The sequence below is a fragment of the Carcharhinus amblyrhynchos genome, chromosome 16 (assembly GCF_965287045.1).
Source record: "Carcharhinus amblyrhynchos chromosome 16, sCarAmb.v2.hapA, whole genome shotgun sequence".
NCBI lineage: Eukaryota > Metazoa > Chordata > Chondrichthyes > Carcharhiniformes > Carcharhinidae > Carcharhinus > Carcharhinus amblyrhynchos.
In genome coordinates this window covers 40,231,980-40,251,328 of record NC_137339.1, presented here as the reverse complement: position 1 = coordinate 40,251,328, position 19,349 = coordinate 40,231,980, and the positions used below count along the sequence as shown (strand labels likewise).

The 19,349-nt window shown below is 42.0% G+C and overlaps 1 protein-coding gene across 2 annotated transcripts in view; it reads right to left on the bottom strand.

Moving 5' to 3' along the window:
* Nucleotides 1-19,349, bottom strand: part of LOC145353675 (docking protein 5-like) — a 370,165-nt gene that overhangs the window by 167,816 nt on the left and 183,000 nt on the right. For both annotated transcript variants that reach the window (XR_013888759.1, XM_080204448.1), the window contains exon 2: nucleotides 10,512-10,619. Coding sequence is in view for 1 of the 2 variants with exons in the window: in XM_080204448.1 (XP_080060574.1) it covers nucleotides 10,512-10,619 (108 nt within the window). In the remaining variant the exon portion in view is untranslated. The remainder of the gene's footprint in view (nucleotides 1-10,511; nucleotides 10,620-19,349) is intronic.

Genomic DNA, 19,349 nt, shown 5'->3' with positions numbered 1-19,349 from the left:
AGATTTGGGGGTTCAGATCCACAAATCCTTAAAAGTGGCAGCACAGGTGGAAAAGATGGTGAAAGAAAGCATATGGAATGCTTGCCTTCATCAGACAGGACATCAAGTATGAAAGTTGGCAAATTCTGTTACAGTTGTATAAAACGTTGGTTATGCCATATTTGGAATACTGTGTCCAATTCTGGTCACCATATTACCAAGGAGGATGAGGACGCTTTGGAGAGAGTGCAGAAGTGATCTACCAGGATGTTGCCTGGTATGGAGGATATTAGCTATGAGGAGAAATCGAATAAACTGGGATTGTTCTCTCTGGAAAGACAAAGGCTGAGGGACGACATGACAGAAGTTCATAAAATTATGAGAGGTATAGATTGGGTGAACCGTTGGAATTTTTTTTCCTCAGGTTAGAAATGACAATTACAAGAGGGCACAAATTCAAGGTAAGGGAGGAAATGTTCAGTGGAGATGTGCCGGGGAAGTTTCTTTACGCAGAGGGTGTTGGGGGCCTAGAGTGCACTGCCAAGTGAGATGGTGGAGGCAGTTACGTTAGCCACATTTAGGGCTTATCTTGATAGACATATGAACAAAAGGGGATTGGTCTAGATAGATAAACAAGATTGGCGCAGGCTTGGAGGGCCGAAGGACCTGTTCCTGTGCTATACTCTTCTTTGTTCTTTAATGACTGTTTTTCAGCAATTGGATGGTTCCTCACTGGGGTTTTACATGGCTCTTCACAATATTCCAAAAACAAACTGTCTGCCATCATGAATTGGTATTTAAAGTTGGGACAGTCTCGCAGGCAACATCAGTATAGTTTGTGACAGTGTATTTGGCATGGACAATTGTGTTGAGCATGGCATTATTATTGAGGTTACATGCTTCACTTTATTACTATGAAAAGCAGAATGGCAGACTATGAATTGGTCATATCTACATAAAGGGTTATAATTTTCACTGACAATAATTGCGAAGACCTATTGTGCATATGGGAACTGTTATATTTGATTATACCTTGAATTAGTCAATGGAAGATAACATATTAACTATAATCTGTTATACATTTGTGTAAACATAGTAAGAAGTCTCACAACACCAGGTTAAAGTGACCTGAGTGGTTTTGTGACCTGTAGTTCTTTCAATATCTTGTCTGCTTCCTTGCACCTTTGTAGAAACCTGATGTCTGTGTCAATGCGCATGATCTTCTTGGAGATCCTCTCCACTTGGAACTAGCACTTTGTGGTGTCGATGGTAAGGTCTATATTATATGATAGTATAGGTCTGTGTAACAGAATTCTGACTCAGCTTGGGACATGATTATACAAACAGATTATTTCAATGTTAGAAACACGAGTGGTATTCAAAAGGTAGTAATCATTGTTCTGCAGTGACAAAATCAAATTTCACTGAATTCCAATTCAGAAAAAAAAACTATCATAAAGATATGAACTTTGTGAAATCAGATCTGAAAATATCATTGCCATTCTGGATAATGCTGCCAATACTGAATTGTAATGTATTGCTCATGGCTATGGAACATCTGTCTATTGCTGTACAGAATCTAAACTCTTGGTATCAGTCCATCTGTTACATACACCATTTAGTGAACTTAGAACATATTACATTTTTAGGAACTTGCCATGAAACAATAATGATTTCGCATTTTAGGAATAAAGAATTGTACAAAAACTTGATCCGCAACAAATTGCACTCAAGAAGAATCTAATGAGGAAATTGTTGTTCATTGTTATGTATATCACCTAACAGTGCAAAATTAAATTATGATGTTTCAAGATTTTTGATTTTTTGCTCTTGAAGGGATTTTGGTTAAATTTACTTTGAACTATACTAGTAAATTTTGATAAATGCTATACAATTCACACAAAATACCAGCTATTTTGAAAGCATATTCAATCCAGTAGGTGGGATTAACTTAAAGTTTATTTATTAGTCACAAGTAAGGCTTACATTAACACTGCAATGAAGTTACTATAAAACTGCCCCCAGTCGCCATGGTCCAGTGCCTGTTTGGGTTAACGCACTTAACCGGCATGACTTTCAGAATGTGGGAGGAAACCAGAGCACCCGGAGGAAACCTTCAAAGACACTAGGAAAATGTGCAATCCAAGACAGGAATCAAAACCAGATCCACTGTGAGGCAGCAATGCTAACCACTATGCTACCATGCCGCCCTATGACTGGTTGACAGAAAAGGCTCAACAGCTATCCCCATCTTCAATGATGGGAGAGCCCAGCACATTAGTGCAAAAGACAAGGCTGATGTATTTACAGAAATCTGAGAAGAAATTGGCCAGAAGTGCCAAGTCAACGAACTATTGTCATCTCCACCTGAGGTCCCTTGCATCACAGATGTTAACCAGTTTGATTTAGTCAATGAGATATCAAGAAATGGCTGAAGACACTGGATACTGCAGAGGCTGTAAATCATAGAAATCATAGAAACCTTACAGTGGAGAAGAAGGCCATTTGACCCAGCGAGTCTGCACCAACAACAAGCCCACCCCAGGCCTTATCCCCATAAGCCCACACATTTGCCCTGCTAATCCCGCAAATCTACACATCCTAGGACATGAAGGGGCAATTTAGCAAAGCCAATCAACCTAACCCGCACATCTTTGGACTGACAAAATTCTAGCAGCAGACTTGTGCTTCAGAACTAGCTGCACCCTTAGCCAAGCTGTTCTAACACAACTACAATACTAGCATTTAGCAATGTGGAAAAAAAACTGATGAGCTATGTCCTGTCCACAAGAAACAGGTGAACTCAAACCTAATCAATTACTATGCCATTAGTCCATTCTCAATCATCAGCAAAGAGATGGAAGGGGTCATTGACACTGTTTTCAAGCTTCACTTACTCAGCAACAGTCTGTTCATTGACACTCATTTCTGAGTTCTACCAGAACCAACCAGCTTCTGACCTCATTGCAGCCAGAGTCCAAGCATGGATAAAAGAGTTGAACCCACGAGATAAAGTGAGAGTGACTGCCCTAGATATCAAGGAGCCCTAGCAAAGCTGGAATCAGTGGAAATCTGGGGGAAAATCTTCATAAATTAGAGTCACATTTAGCACAAAGGAAAATGCGTGTGGTTGTTGGAGGTCAATCGTCTTAATCCTCGAAAATCACTGCAGAAGTTCCTCAAAGAGTGTCCTCAGCCCAATCAACTCCCCATAACATTCAATGGCATTACCATTGCTGAGCACCCTATCATCACCATCCTGGGTATGACCATTGACCAGAAGCTGAACAGGACCAGCCATATAAGTACTGTGGCTACAAGAACAGGACAGGGACTGGGAAGCCTGCATGGAATTGGTCAACTCCTGACTCCCCAAATACTATGTACAATCTACAAGGCACAGGTCAAGTGTGTGATGGAGTACTCTCCACTTGCCTGGATGAGTGCAGTTCAGCAACACTCAAGAAGTTCAATGCTATCCAAAGCAAAACAACAGCTTGGTTGGCACCCTATGTACACTTCCAACATACGTCCATTACCGACGCACAGTGACAGTAGTGTGTACCATCTACAAGATGCACTGCAGCAACTCACCAAGGGTTCTTCAACACTGTCTTCAAAACCCATAACTTCTGCAACCTAGAAATACATAATGTGGAGATGTCGGTATTGGACTGGGGTGGGCAAACCTGTTGGACTTTAACCTGATGTTGTGAGGCTTCTTACCTAGAAAGACAACAGCAGCAGATACATTGGAACACCACCACTGCAAGTGCCCCTGCCAGGGCATGGGATAGGTATTAAATTTCATCCACGGGGTTTCATTTACCAACCCCAAGTCTTACTTTTATATAAGCTAGACATTGAGTGTAAAGGTAAATTTCACATAATAGATAACATGTAATCCACTTACATGTTTGTCCAATGTTAATAAGCTAAAGACAACATCTCCTGCAAAGCTGAAACACTGAAATAGGTAGTAGTTTCCATCAACGCGCATTGTCCTTCTCCTTGGAAAACTGACCTTATGTATTAGTTGTCCATGAATAGCGTTATGCAGCATGAAATAAATAACTGGACTGATTTGACTTCTTTTGTGATACAATCATAGAATCCCTACAGTGAAAAAGCAGACAATTGGCCCATTCAGTCTGCATCAATTGTCCGACAGAGTTTCTTACCCAGGCTCACCACCCACTCTACTCACATTACCCCATCCATTTACTCGACTAATCTCCCTAACCTACACATGTTGGGGCAATTTAGCATGGCAATCCACCTAACCTGAGCTGTAGGAGGAGACTGGAGCACCTGCAGGAAATCCCTGCAGACATGGGAATAACATGCAAACTCTACACAGACCCCAAAGTTGGAATCAAACCCAGATCCCTGGTGCCATGAAGCTAACCACTGTGCCACCCTGCTGGCCCATGTTATCCTGCACTTCATATGAACTGGGGAAGGGTTATATTAAATGTAAAACAATTAACATATAAGAACATAAGAACATAAGAAATAGGAGCAGGAGTAGGCCATCTAGCCCTTCGAGCCTGCCCCACCATTCAATAAGATCATGGCAGATCTGTCGTGTCTCAGTTCCAGATTCCCGCCCTCTCCCCATAACCCTTAATCCCCTCGCTTATCAAAAACCCATCAACCCGCGTCTTAAAAATATTTAGCGAGGTAGCCTCCACCACTTCAATGGGCAGAGAATTCCAGAGATTCACCACCCTTTGAGTGAAGAAGTTCCTCCTCAACTCCGTTCTAAACCGTCCCCCCTTTTATCTTGAGGCTGTGCCCCCTAGTCCTACTATCCTTTCTGAGTGGGAAGAGTCTCTCCACCTCTATCCTATCCATCCCATTCATCATCTTATACGTCTCAATGAGATCTCCCCTCATTCTTCTAAACTCTAACGAGTACAAACCTAGTTTATTAAGCCTGTCCTCATAGCTCAACCCCCTCAACTCCGGTATCAGCCTAGTAAACCTCCTCTGCACTCCCTCCAAGGCCATATCATGTGATCTACTTGCAAATATAATTTAAAAAACAATGATTTCACAATCACAATCAACCCTATTAAAGGAAAACATGTTGTTTTAGTCATGTGTGGTTTGTGGGTGTTATTGGCTGGACCCACATGTACTGCCCATCCCTAATCATACTTGAGAAGGTGATGGTGAGCTGCTCTCTTAAAACGCTGCAGTCCATGTGGTGTAGTTACACACACAGTACTGTTTGGGAGTTCCAGGATTTTGATCCAGTGTCAGTGAAGCAAAGGTGATAATATTTTCAGTTCAAGATGATGAATGACTTGGAGGAGAACTTCCAGCTGGTTGTGTTCCCTAATGTCTGCTTCCCTTGTTCTGTTAAGTGGTGATGACTTTAGAAGGTGCTAAGGAGCCTTGGTGAGTTCCTGCAGATGATGTAGATGATGCGCACATGGTGGATGGTGTCCCAAATAAGCAGGCTGCTTTATCATGGATGGTGTCAAGCTTCTCAAGTGTTCTTGGCATTGCACTCATCCAAGAAAGTGGAGAGTATTTCATCGCATTCCTGCCTTGTACCTTGTAACTATACACAGGCTTTGGGAAGTTAGGAGGCAATTTACTCTCTGCAGAATCCATAGCATCTATCCTACTTTTATAGCCACAGCATTTATCAACTAGTCCAATTCAGTTTCTGGTCAATGATTACCCCGATGATGTTGATAGTGGGGGATTCAAGTTAAGCCATTAAATATTAAGCAGCAATGTTTAGATCATCTCTTGTTGTAGATGGTCATTGCCTGGAACTTTTGTGGGGCAGATGTTAATTTCCACTTGTCAGCCCAACCCTAGATATTGTCCAGGTCTTGTTGCATTTGGACATGGGCTGCTCCAGTATCTGAGGAGTTGTGAATGACACTGAACATAGTGCAGTCAAGAGCGAACATCCTCACTCTGACCTTATAGTAGAAGTAAAGTCATTGATGAAGCAGCTAAAGACGCCTAGCACATTAAGCCTGAGGGACTCCTGCAGTGGTATCCTGGAACATCCAACAAGCACAACCATTTTCCTTTGAGTTGGGTATGACCCCAGCCAGCGAAAATATTTCCCCCGATTCCCATTGACACAATTTTTATTGAGCTCCTTGATGCCACACTTGGTTAAATACAGCCCGTGTGTCAAGGGCAGTCACTCTCACCTCACCTTGCACGGTCCACAATGTAGCTCTTCCTTTCCGAGATTCATCTTAACAAGCTTGTTTGCTGACTATAAGAGATTTTGAAAGAGGTGTTTCTATAATGTATAAAAACATGAATGCTGAAAATTAAAACCAAAACAATAAAGGTTGGAAAAGAAGAAGAACCAATTCAAAGGTAACATTTTAGATGTGACCCTTTGCTGGAATTGTAAATTGCGCACCCAAATTTTCATATTATTCAGATGCTTATCAACCACTTACCCATTACTCAAACGCACTTCTTGAATGATCAGTTTGTTGTAAAGAGGTTTAACAATTTATGGAGAATTGTAAACTCTATGTCCATAGCATTCAATGAATCTCAGTCTTTGAATGCATTGTCATATACAGTTATCACATAAGAAACAGGAGCAGGAGTAGGCCATCTAGCCCTTCGAGCCTGCCCCGCCATTCAATAAGATCATGGCTGATCTGTCGCTGCTCAGTTCCACTTTCCCGCCCTCTCCCCATAACCCTTAATCCCCTCTCTTATCAAAAACCCATCAACCCGCTTCTTAAAAATATTTAGCGAGGCAGCCTCCACCACTTCAACGGGCAGAGAATTCCAGAGATTCACCACCCTTTGAGTGAAGAAGTTCCTCCTCAACTCCGTTCTAAACCGCCCCCCTTTTATCTTGAGGCTGTGCCCCCTAGTCCTACTGTCTTTTTTGAGCAGGAAGAGCCTCTCCACCTCTATCCTATCCATCCCATTCATCATCTTATACGTCTCAATGAGATCTCCCCTCATTCTTCTAAACTCTAACGAGTACAAGCCCAGTTTATTCAGCCTCTCCTCATAGCTCAACCCCCTCAACTCTGGTATCAGCCTAGTAAACCTCCTCTGCACTCCCTCCAAGGCCAAAATATCTTTGCGCAGGTGCGGCGCCCAAAACTGCACACACTACTCCAGCTGCGGCCTCACCAATGCCCTATACAGCTGCAGCAAGACCTCCCTACTTTTATATTCAATCCCCCTCGCTATGAAGGCCAGCATCCCATTTGCCTTCCTGACCGCCTGCTGCACCTGCAAGCTGGGTTTTTGCGACTCATGCACAAGGACCCCGAGGTCCCTCTGCACCGTCGCCTGCTGCAGTTTTTCGCCCCGTAAGTAATAGTCCTTCCTACCATTCTTCCTACCAAAGTGGACCACCTCACACTTGCCAACATTAAATTCCATTTGCCATTTCCTGGCCCATTCGCCCAGCCTATCTAGATCCTTCTGCAGACTCTCCACACCCTCCGCACAATTTGCCGTTCCCCCAATCTTGGTGTCATCAGCAAATTTCGACACCCTACACTCGGTTCCCTCCTCCAGATCATCTATATAAATGGTAAAAAGCTGAGGCCCCAGCACCGACCCCTGGGGCACTCCACTAGTCACCATCCGCCAATCCGAATAGCACCCGTTGACCCCCACTCTCTGCCTCCTATTTCACAGTGTTATAATTTGGAGATAAAACACAAAAAAAAGCTGAATGTGCTTTTTGCAGCGGGTACGCCATTGAAGAAATCAATCAGACCAGGAACCACAGATTAAAAATCTCAACTGCAACAAAACCATTCCGCTGCTATATTTTGTGGTTACAATAAAATTATGATTGCTTTTCTTTTAAATATTTTGAGAGCTAAATTATGTGATGTTATCAGAACATCCATGTTCTGATAAGAGGCTACAGAGAAAGGGTTTTGCTTCCTGTTCATTTGTGGTAATGTCAATCTTTAAATGGGGCTGTGGCCTTGCAGCTTAGCAACAATACTGGAAACCAGTCTCTTTCAATAGCAATGCATTGATGAAGAAAAGTACAAACAAGCCTATTAGCAAGGTGCAGAAAGCATCAATTCTGCGGTCAACTGTGTAATCAAGAGAACATAGAAATGGTAGTGTTACGAATCTAACATACCATCCGTTTTCAGCAAGATAATGTACACGGAAACAAGAGGCTGTGGAAGAGAAGCTAGCTTTAGAGAGGCTTTATTGTGGATTTTGAGAAATATCACCTCAGTCCACCTTTTATAATGCAACTGGAATTGGAAAATCTTTCTCGTACTTATCAAGCAATAAGATGTATGTGTACCATTACTAGGTTCAGTGAAGTGTAGCTCTGTGAAAGCAGGCTGCCTATTAGCAACTGAAGATGATAGTGTACATGAAACAGGAGTTTTATCGGATTCAAGTTGCCTTCACCAGCTGCACGCTAAGTAGAAACTGTTGAAAGCATGCCTAATTGTGTTTAATACTGAGATTGCTGTCAATGTGGCCTGTGGCCAAGCTGTACTATGTGATAAACTGATTCCTGTATCTCAATAAAGTTACCACTGTTTTATCCATTTATGTTCAGCAGTCCATCCAAACTTAGGGAGTTTGACTCTCCACAGAGATGGTCTGGCATCGGGTCATGGATATCACCATTACATGTGGATGACAAATTCCAAAGAGACTTGATTGATGCTTCTTTAAATGACTCAAATGACTACATGCAATTATAATTAGTTTTACCAATTTGTTTTTTTCCATCTTTGTAAAAAGTTGTTCAAACATAAGCATTAATGTTACCATCAGATGGTTTGGCATAGAAGCATTATTGAATCCCTTAATGAGAAGAAAAAGTAAAATTTTGTTCTACAGTTGAAATTAGGTGTTCTCCCCTTGTTTATAGTAAGCAAATGCACTGTTGAGTGACGCAGAGCCATTTAACAGGATGTTCTAGGTTTCAGCCTGATCTGTACCATCTAACTACCACTAAGATAATCTTAACTGGGATTTCAATGGAAACATTCTGCAACCATCTTCAGAAGCGGGAGAGGGGAAGGGGTTCAGTGGGAGGTTTGGAGCAGGCGGGTGTGGGGGAGCTGGAGTAGAATAATAAGTTATAACTCCTGATCACCGTAGCGTGGTGGAGGCACGGTGGTACAGCAGTTAGCACTGCTGCCTCACGGCACCAGGGATCCAGATTCAAATCCAGCCTCAGATAACTGTCCATGTGGAGTTTGCATGTTCTCCCCTTGACTGCAGGTTTTCTCTGTGTGCTCCAGTTGCCTCTCACAGTCCAAGGATGTGCAGGTTAAGTGGACTGGCCATGTTAAATTATCACTTAGTTTCCCAAGACGTGTAGGTTAGGTGGATTTTGATTTTTGTCAATTGATTTGGTACAATTTGTAAGAGACACAATGATGAATCAAATGTATTTTATGAATTTGGTCACAGGAAATTAAATCAGTGGGTGTTTATTTCAAGTTGTTTCATGTTACTGAGTAATCTTCAAATTCATATTTTCCTTTACTTTCTGTCTCACACTCACATCAATGCAGTTTGCTTTGATTCCAGCTACTGTACTCTTTGTCCCATCAATTCCCATTCTGGCTTTAATATGTTTGACTCATCACTTAGTTACCATAGTCTCACATCTTGTGGCACTGAGAATAAAGTGTTTTCAATGTATCCAACTTCAGAAGCACTGCTGAACCCTTCATCCCATCCAGCAATGACAGTTCGCCAGATGAACTGGGCACACAGCCAGGAAGCAGATGGTCATCACAATTCCCATGTTCATGGATGACAACGCCCAAGTTTATGGTCCTTATGAGAGATGCATGAGAACGACGAGGATAATGGCTTGAGGTTTGGGAGCTGACTCATTGCTCCACCATGTGTTGCCGAACAGGATCCAGACATTGATTCCACCCCTAATGTCTTGGGTACAGTCTCCCAACATCCCATCTGGCAACCCTTTAGTGGGCACTGACATATTGCTAATCTCTCACTCACTCAGCTAGGTCATCACCTCCAAGTCATACTCTCTGACAAAGCCCCCTCTTGGCCCAGTGCAGTTCCTCCTGCCCAGGCCAGTGTTCAACACCAGGCTCCATTGTAATCCTGTAGCAACCATATATTAGCCTGGTTCACCGACTTGAAGTTACACTCCTGAATTAAGTAAGGAAGATTTCTGTCAGCTTCCTTTGTGCTGTGCTTTAAGATGTGTCTAGCATGGTTGCAATGACTACAGAACCCTGCTGAGTCAGGGAGACTGCACTCAGACATGGGCAGGAATGTAATACAATTTCTTGAGGAAACTGTCTTTTGTTTGGCACAGTTTTATTCACCTCTAAGTCTTTTTTTTCTGAAACACATTAGGTGAGCTAAACAAGAGATAGCCGTATATGTTTAGTTTAGGCTCGTGTTATGATTCCCTTTTACCACCATATCACATAACAATGGTATTCAAAGAATGCATCGTGAAGGCAAAATGGTTAATTAAAATAACCTGCTGCTTTTGATAGTTTGCTTCTTTTTGGCAGCAACAAGCTTACCTTGTGATAGCATCGAAAATATGCAGCTCGCTCATCTGAGAACTTTTCCAGTCGCTTTGGGCCTTTGCTGGATGCTTTCTTCAGCACAAGCCAGCATCTCTGGTAAATCTACAAATTACAAAAGCACAAGGAAAATCAATTGATTCAATGTTTTCTCTTGTGGCTTGTGGTTACACTGCACTTATGAGGAGTGAAAAGACATCGTTAAAGCAAATACAATACTGAGTTGCATTCACAGCACGACTTACTGTTGGAGTTGTTGTTTCTCAGGTGACAGAATTACACTATTAAAAAAAGAGCAGGAAGTTCTGCCAATATCCTGGCTAATGTTCATCTCCAAATCAGTCATTTATCTGTTTGTTGAATCTTGCTGAGTGAAAATTCACTACCTAATTTGCCAACTAACAACAAAGGCTGCATTTCAGAGAACAATTCATTGGTTGTAAAGTGCATTGGAACATCCTAAGGGTGTGACAAAGCACTGGGCAGGTTCTTTCATTTGCAAGTTTAGTATCACCTCTTTGTCTTACTGAATACCATTTGTATTGCAGTTTATTTCAATTGGTGCAAAAGAATTTCTGGAAAAAGCAGAATTTGGAGTCTCTCTATTTATCAAGTTGCACAATCTATTAACCGGGGAAGGGTGGTTTTCCTTTATTTTCAGAAAATGATGTGTAATAATGTGTAAATTCTTGTGTAATTATTGGCTCCTATCCTTGCAATAATTTGAAAGAATGTTGCTGTAGAGGATTAAAACAGCACTTACTGATATGGAGCAATCTAAACCATGGACCAGGAAAATCTAACAATCTATAACAAAGTGGATTCATATTTTTTCTCGCCTCTATAATACCCAACCAATCCCTCACCGACTGTCATGCCAGTACAGACATGTTAGACGCGATTTACTTATTTCTTTTATATGGTGTGGGCAGCTGGGGGGAGGGTGGTGGTGCTGAGAGCGTATACTGAGAGATTGGTTGACATGCACCTCCCCCTCATTGCTTGCCTTCAGATTGCCAGACCCAACAGCGTCCCCTTCCCAGACATCACCAATCTCTCCTTCCCCCGCCCACCCCTGGACATCACCACCCCGACAGTGCCCCAAACTCCCTCCCCCCCCACTGATTGCCGGCCCCTTAATGGCTGACCCTGGCCTCCGAGCATCAGCCCCACCAGCAGCCCCCCACACCCGATGCAGAGTTTCCCCTTTCCTTCCCCAACCCCCTGGTCTGGCTCCGTCACCATCTGGCCTCACCTCCATGACGCCTAGCTTGCTTGGCACTGTGAGATGCCTGATGGGCACTGTCAGTCTGCCAAACTTGCACTGTCAGAGTGCCTAGTGGGTACTGCCAGGGTGCTCAGATTGACTCTACTCAAGGGGCAACCATCCTTTGCTCAAACTCTCTGGAGGCCTCAATGGCCTCTGATCCCACCAAAAGGGCCATCACGCCTGGCCCACGTGGAGTTTCACCGGCAGGGTCAGAAACATTTGCCAGTCTGGATGATTGTGACCTAGCTCGCTAAATAAATGCAAATCACTATTTGCATATTGTAATCAGCCTTACTCGGTTCCCGGCACGAGGCCGATTACGTTGAAAAAAAAAATGGCCTGCGAAGATTGCAATTGGCCAGATGCTGGTCACAAATCCCATTTTTGGCCTCCCACTGACTTTACACTACTTGAGTAATTCAGTGGACCTGGAAAATCTTGCCCATTATGTTTTTTTTAAAAAAATGCAGTTCTTTTAAAATGGGCTCTAATGAACTGTTAAGATAGCTGCCCAGAGGATCAAGCAACCTTTCAAAACTTCAACAGACTAATGTCTGAGACTGTCTGTCCCTTTGAACGGGCATGCTTAAACAGCATTCCTCCATGGAATTTCACAACTGCAATTGTTGAAGCTTACTCCAAAACACAGAGACATTCACCTAGACTTTAGCTTTGTCATAGAAACTTATAAAATTCTAATAGGGTTAGATAGGGGAGATTCCGTAAGAATGTTCCCAATGGTGATTGAATCCAGGACTAAGGGTCATAGTTTGAGGATAAGGGGTAACCCTTTTAGAACTGAGATGAGGAGAAATTTCTTCCCCCAGTGGGTGGTAAATGTATAGAATTCACGATAACAAAATGTAGTTGAGGCCAAAATGTTTTCTGATTTCAAGAAGAAATTAGAGATAGCTCTTGGGGGTCAAGGAATCAAGGGATATGGCAGGAAAGGGGGATCAGGATATCGAACTTGCTGATCAGCCATGATCAAGATGAATGGTGGAGCAGACTCGAAGGGCCGAATGCCTGCTCCTACTTCTAGTTTCTGTGTTTCTCGGCCAATTATCCCATGCAAAGTTTGAAAGACCATTGTTGAATATCAATGGCTTTTGACCCTGACTGAATTAGACCACCTTCTATTGAGGACCAATGGCTGTTGATATTGTGATTGAAACTTTTCTCCAATACTGAAATTCTTTTGTCTAAAACGAAGATGGGACCTGGGTGCTCAACAGTTTTTTTAAATGTACAAGATGTGGGTGTTGCTGGTTGGCCAGCATTTACTACCCATCCCTGACTGTCTTCCACTTTACATACATTTGAGAGTTAACCACATTTCTGTGGGCCTGAATTCAAACGTAAGAATGATAGATTTACTTCCCTGAAGGAAGGACATTAGTGAACCAGATGGGTTTTTACGACAACCGATAATGATTTCAAGGTCATCATTAAACTTTTAACTGGATTCCAATTTTACTATCTGCCATGGTGGGATTTGAACCTGGGTTCCCAGATCTGGTCCTGGATCTCTGGGTTATTATTCTAGTGATAATACCTGTATGCCAATGCCTCCCCTAGTACAATATTACAACTCGAGAGGAAGGCCATGCCACCTTGTCTGCCAAGAACTGCAAGACTTGAAAGTATTTTAAAAAGCCTCCTCCACCTTTTTTACGAAAAGCTCTCAGCTCACCCATAGATAAATTGGACCTCCAGTTACAAGAGCCACTAGTGCCGATCAATGGGCTGAGAAATCAGATTCACGCCAGATTTCCTGCCTCTCACGATCTTACTAGCACCGCATATATGGCATGAAGCTGAATATATTATTTAAATTTATTTTAATGCTAATTTAAATGGAATTAGCAAGCCTGGGATGGAATCATCTGGGCTCACTTGTCCATGTGGCCTTGCTGGGGGTTTTCTCTGGTGACAATCATGTGTGGTTTTCCTAACAACGGGAGGGGAGGAAGGACCACTGTGCACTCTGCACAGCAATTGGTGGGAGCATGGTGATGGCCTCACCGGTAGAATCAGAGGCCATTGAGGAATCCCTGGAAGGCCAAAGGAAGGGGGTTGCTCCTTGGTCAGTCCCAGCCTGGCATCGCCATCCTTGCACTCGGGCAGTGGCCACCAGGTACCAAGGAGGCATGGGGGACAGCTGCACACTCTGCACAGTGATTGGTGGGGGGAGGGAGGAAGGACCACAGTGTACTCTGCACAGCAATCGGTTGGAGGCTGGTGATCATTTCAGGTCGGAGTGTCATAAGTGGCCGCTGAGCTGGAAGTGGGAGGAGAGAGGTGGGTGGCAGCGTGGATATGCTGAGCCATGTAGGCCAGCCAGCTATAGTAGCAGAGGCAATGACAGGTTTCTGATGTTCTCAGCACAGAGACTGCACATGCACAAAATTTGTCAGTTGGAACTTGGGTGATTTAGTTTCTGCTCACTCCCCCTACAGGAGGAGATCTGGTTGAGGGTTTTTTTTATTGCGCAGAGTGCATAAGGTTTGACTGGTAGACTCACCAACAAAACAGATCTGAAACTCTCCTGTTTTCGTGCCTGTTCTGAACTTAAAATTATTTTGGTTGAGATTGCATCCCTACTCTTGAGCAAACTTTGCAGTTAATCTGGATCTGACCCCAGCCATCTGAATTTAACTGAATCACAATTCCAGACTGGGAAATTTCCCTTTCTCACTGATCTCTCGAAGACAGGTTAAATGCTAATTATTCTGCTCAATTTTAATGTTTGTAGAAGTGCACTATCTTCTTTAATTGTATCTTTATTGAGTGTGTGATATGTGATGAGACCTTTCATGTGTAAATAAATAATCTTCCTTATTTACATTCATGGAATTCTGCTGCTGGTGACTTTTAAATTGATCACACATTTTGTGGGCACACATTCTTATTTTCAAAAACAATATGTGCTGATTAGAGACAGAAGGGAAGGAGACTGAAGATATCAGTTTATGTCTCTGCCATGTTCATGATATTACTGCAAACCTAATACAGCTGTCTCACAGTGACAAAGACCCGAGTTAGACTCCTGGCTTGGGTCATTGTCTGTGCGGAATCTGCATGTTCTCCCCATGTCTGCATGGGTTTCCTCTGGGTTCTCCGGTTTCCTCCCACAGTTCGAAAGACATGCTGGTTAGGTGCATTGGAAATATTAAATTCCCTCTCAGTGTATCCAAACAGGTGCCGAGTGTGGCGACTAGGGGGTTTTCATAGTAACTTCATTGCAGTATTAATGCAAGCCTACTTGTGGTATTAATACATCTTAAAAAAAACTTGCTCTCTGTCTCAGTGGACTCTACTTCCAGACAGAGCTGTGGAAGCAAATGCCTGGAATTACTTAAGGTCCAAACCTAGGCTGCAATTGCAGTTGTAGGGAAGGGGCAGTGTATGATTTTAGAAGTTCTGGAATTGCATGGATAATCTAAGCTGAGTCCAAAGACCGCCAACATCCAAATTTATTTTGTTTTCATATGAACTTCAATGATCCAGTATGAAAGGTAGTAGCTCCAATGTTTTGTTTGTCGACTCTGGTAAGTCAGTCTGTATGCCTTCAAAGCACAGGAGATGAGATCATTTTGGTCCCTTTGAATGCTGTTTGTTTCCGTTTATGTTAAAATGCGAATATTTACTAACCTAAGAGAATTCATGCTGATACATCAAAAAATTATTTTTAATGAATTAACTCTCTTAATGTTTTTCATTTACATAATTGGGAAAATATTCCTTTTTGGGTTAACTTTCTAAATAATTATGATATTGCTAATTAGCAACACATAATATAATGCAGCTTTCTTGTAATATAGATTCTTTTTATATTCTGAAAAATAGTAGCTACATATCAGGATAATTAATATGTCTCTATAAAGATTTCAAAGAATTTAATCTCACGGATCTTCCCTCCCTGGGAATTTCGCTTAGTGATGGATTTAGTTTGATTTCCCTTTCCTATTGGTTGCTGATCTGTCAGATGATAAAAACTGATGTACTTGGGTCAGATCCTTTGTTTGATGATTCAAAAGCTCATTCTTTTTCCAATGTTCTATCGATTAGCTCAAAGTAGTGCACCTTGTCCTGTTTGCACCAAGTGTGACCTTGGATGTACTTGCTTCTAGATAGTCCTTTTCTATATTGATGCTTGAACTGCACTTTCTAAAAGCAATATCAATGCTGTAAGACTGTGGGGTAAATTTTCAACTTTATCAATTCATCGGGTGGTGCCAGGATTCTTAATGAGATCCCGTGATTGCAAAAAATCATCCTAAACATATTACCATTTCTTCAGTTTTCACTGATCAGAATTCATTCCATTAGCTTGCACTGATGGCAACAGGCACTAATAATCCTGCAGTAAACTAGCAATCATACACATTATTCTCACTGCTGCATGACTTAATCAGATCCTTTATGGGCTGCTTTGACCTCCTTTCAAGCCCATTTCACTGCGAGTAATTCAGAGTTGATGCTGTCGGGGAGCAATATCTTATGGCAAATTGTATGAACTGAAAACTTGCGGATGACAGACCATTGTTGCTAAAGACTTCAGCAGGTATCTGATGTCTGAACAAAATAGTTTTCATGCAATTTATCACTTTCATTTTCTAACACTGTTATGATTTGTGCAACCCTTGGAAAAATTGTATATTGATCAAAACTGTCAAAAGAAACCTTCACCCTGTTACTGGAACCGTTTGTGGCGTTAGCTGATGGAGGTTTGACTGTACTTTCAGCAGTACAAGCAATTAACTATCAAATAATCCATGTTCTAATTTATTTGGCACATTAATCCCATTTGAAAAAGCAGTTCTCCAAGCTAATCAAGTGGTTAGGAGTTCTGTATTAATTCAAATTATATATTTCTACTCCTTGTTTGTGATGTGGTTGACCATTTTAAGTTGGATTACTGCATGGTTTAGTGTAACAAGTAAACTTACATTAACAGTTCAATGAAGTTACTGTGAAAATCCCTAGTTGCCACACTCCAGCACCTGTTTGAGTATACAGAAGGAGTATTTAGCATGGCCAATACACTTAACCAGCGTACCATTTGGACTGTGGGAGGAAACCGGAGCATCTGGGGGAAATCCATGCAGACACGAAGAGGACATACAGACTCCAGTGACCAAGCCAGGAATCGACCCTGTAACCCTGGCGCTGTAAAGCAGCTGTATTAATCACTATGTCACCTTACCACCCTGCAAAATCTCTCAGTTACTTGTCTCATGCTACAAATATGCCGAAGAAGATTTGATGGATCCATGAAAAGTATGATTCCAAAGGTATTATTTCTATTCCATTGCAAAGTAAACACAAACTATTTGGAATAGACTGCTTGCCTTGTCACAAAAATAATTACTAAAGATTGGACTGGAATCTGGCATCTAAGCAGAGGAAGCTCACCAAACTAAGCTTTGTCCACCATGAGGACATAAGACTATAACACAATATCACACAGGAACAAGAAAAACATCAGCAATAGGCTGTTGTGACATGATATGCATACACCTTTAAGGAAGGGTATCACAAGCTAATAATGATGGACAGCAGTTTGTGACAGGCTTTGATGTATTAGTCCCATGATTTGCAGTCAGTCTGCAAGCAGCAGGATATAGATCTGATTTGCTATACTGAGAGTCAGAGTCATATAGCACAGAAAAGGTCCTTCAACCCACCAAGTCTACATAGATAATAACTACCAGTAATGGCATGCTAATCCCACTTTCCTGCGTTTGTCCCTTATCCTAAAATGTTACGATATTTCTGTAAATCACTGTGTGTAGTCTCATCTTCAAATAAAGAACTTAAATTATTCTTTCACCAATCCAGGTGCATGATTGGAATGCTTTTTTAAAAGTTTATTTGTTAGTGTCACAAGTAGGTTTCCATTGACACCTCAATTATGTGAAAATCCCTGAGTCATCAGCTCCGACACCTGTTCGGGGACACAGAGGGAGAATTCAGCACGGCAATGCACCTAACCAGAACATCTTTCAGACAGTGGGAGGAAACCGGAGCACCCTGGGGGAAACCCACACAGGCACAGGGAGAATGCGCAGACTCCACATGTGACCCAAACCAGGAATTGAACCCTGGTCCCTGCTGCTGTGAGACAGCAGTGCTGACCACTGTGCCACCATACTCCCCTATGTTTCCAACAAAGAAGAAAAACACAATTTAGGCCATATGTTCCCTCAAGTCTACTTAGCCAGTCAATACAATCATATCTAATCTTCTACCTCAGCTTCATCCCTTTACATACTTGAGTTCCTGCATCTTGGCAATAAATGTGATAATTATGGTTTAAATGGTTCAAAGTTTTAGTTGTTTAGGTTCACATAATACTACGTGCAACACCTCAAGTGGATAAAGCCAAAAATAAGCAAATTGGGTTATGTGGCAAAATGTTAAGGTGCAGTAATGACTCTGTAAAACCGTAACAAGACCATACAGTACCGTGCATAATCTGGGCTTAACTACATGGAATGAATGTTAATTTCAAAAGTTAACAATTTTTTTTAAAGAACAGAGGAGATTAGAGATTGGCTTGATAGATCTGATCCAAATTATAAAGGATGAGACAGAGTAGAATAAACATGATTGCCTGTAAGAGATTTAGGGACAAAGAAGGGTACAACTTTTTTTGTGTATATTAAAACAAACAATAAAAGAATGCTCTGAGATTGTGAAATGCACTGTCAAAGTTAGTGACAGAAGTAGAAACCATGCTAAGAGCTGGGAACCACTCGCCAACACCGCCCCTCCCCCCCTCCCGCCCCAACCCCTTTCTCCCACCCCACCTGGTGTGGTTTCCCACAGTGGAGGCAGTTCGCCACTGGCCAGCAGTGGGATTTCTGGTCCCACTGAAGTCAATGGCCATTTGCGTTGCTCGCTGACCATGCTGCAGGAGAATCCACTGCAGATGGTCACCTTCAGCAGCAGTGGGAAATACGGCAGCAGGATGGGCTGGAAAATTCAGGCCAAGGTTACAGAATATGTTAGATGGAAGGTTACAGAACAAAATGATAAAATGATTTGTAAAGAGGTTGAATGTGGGCATAGGACACTGACTTGTGTGGTTAGTAAGAGAGAAAAAGAGAGGATAGAGAAAGAGAGGAGATGGAGAAAATAAAGAGACTTGCATTTATATTACACCTTTCACAACATCAGAGTGTCATAGAGTGCTTTGCAGCCACTGAAGTGCAGTCACTGCTGTAATGTAGGAAAGACAGCAGTGAATACACATAGCAATATCACACAAGCAGCAATGTGATAATGACCAAATAATCTGATTTTAGTAAAAACAATTGAAGAATAAATATTGGCCAGGAGAAAAATCCACTGCCCTTCTTCACAATAGAGTCATGGAATTGTTTACTTCTACTTGGTTTAAAGTCTTATCTTAAAAAATGACCTAACAATCAGTTGCTAAAAGTGATGTGAAGTCTTCATGCTTCAAGTGAAGTATTAAATTTTTGCCAGGTTTTTTAAAACCTATTTGCTCCAGGGGGAGTTTTGTAGTTCGTAGAGAGGAACTAGGTTGTCAACCT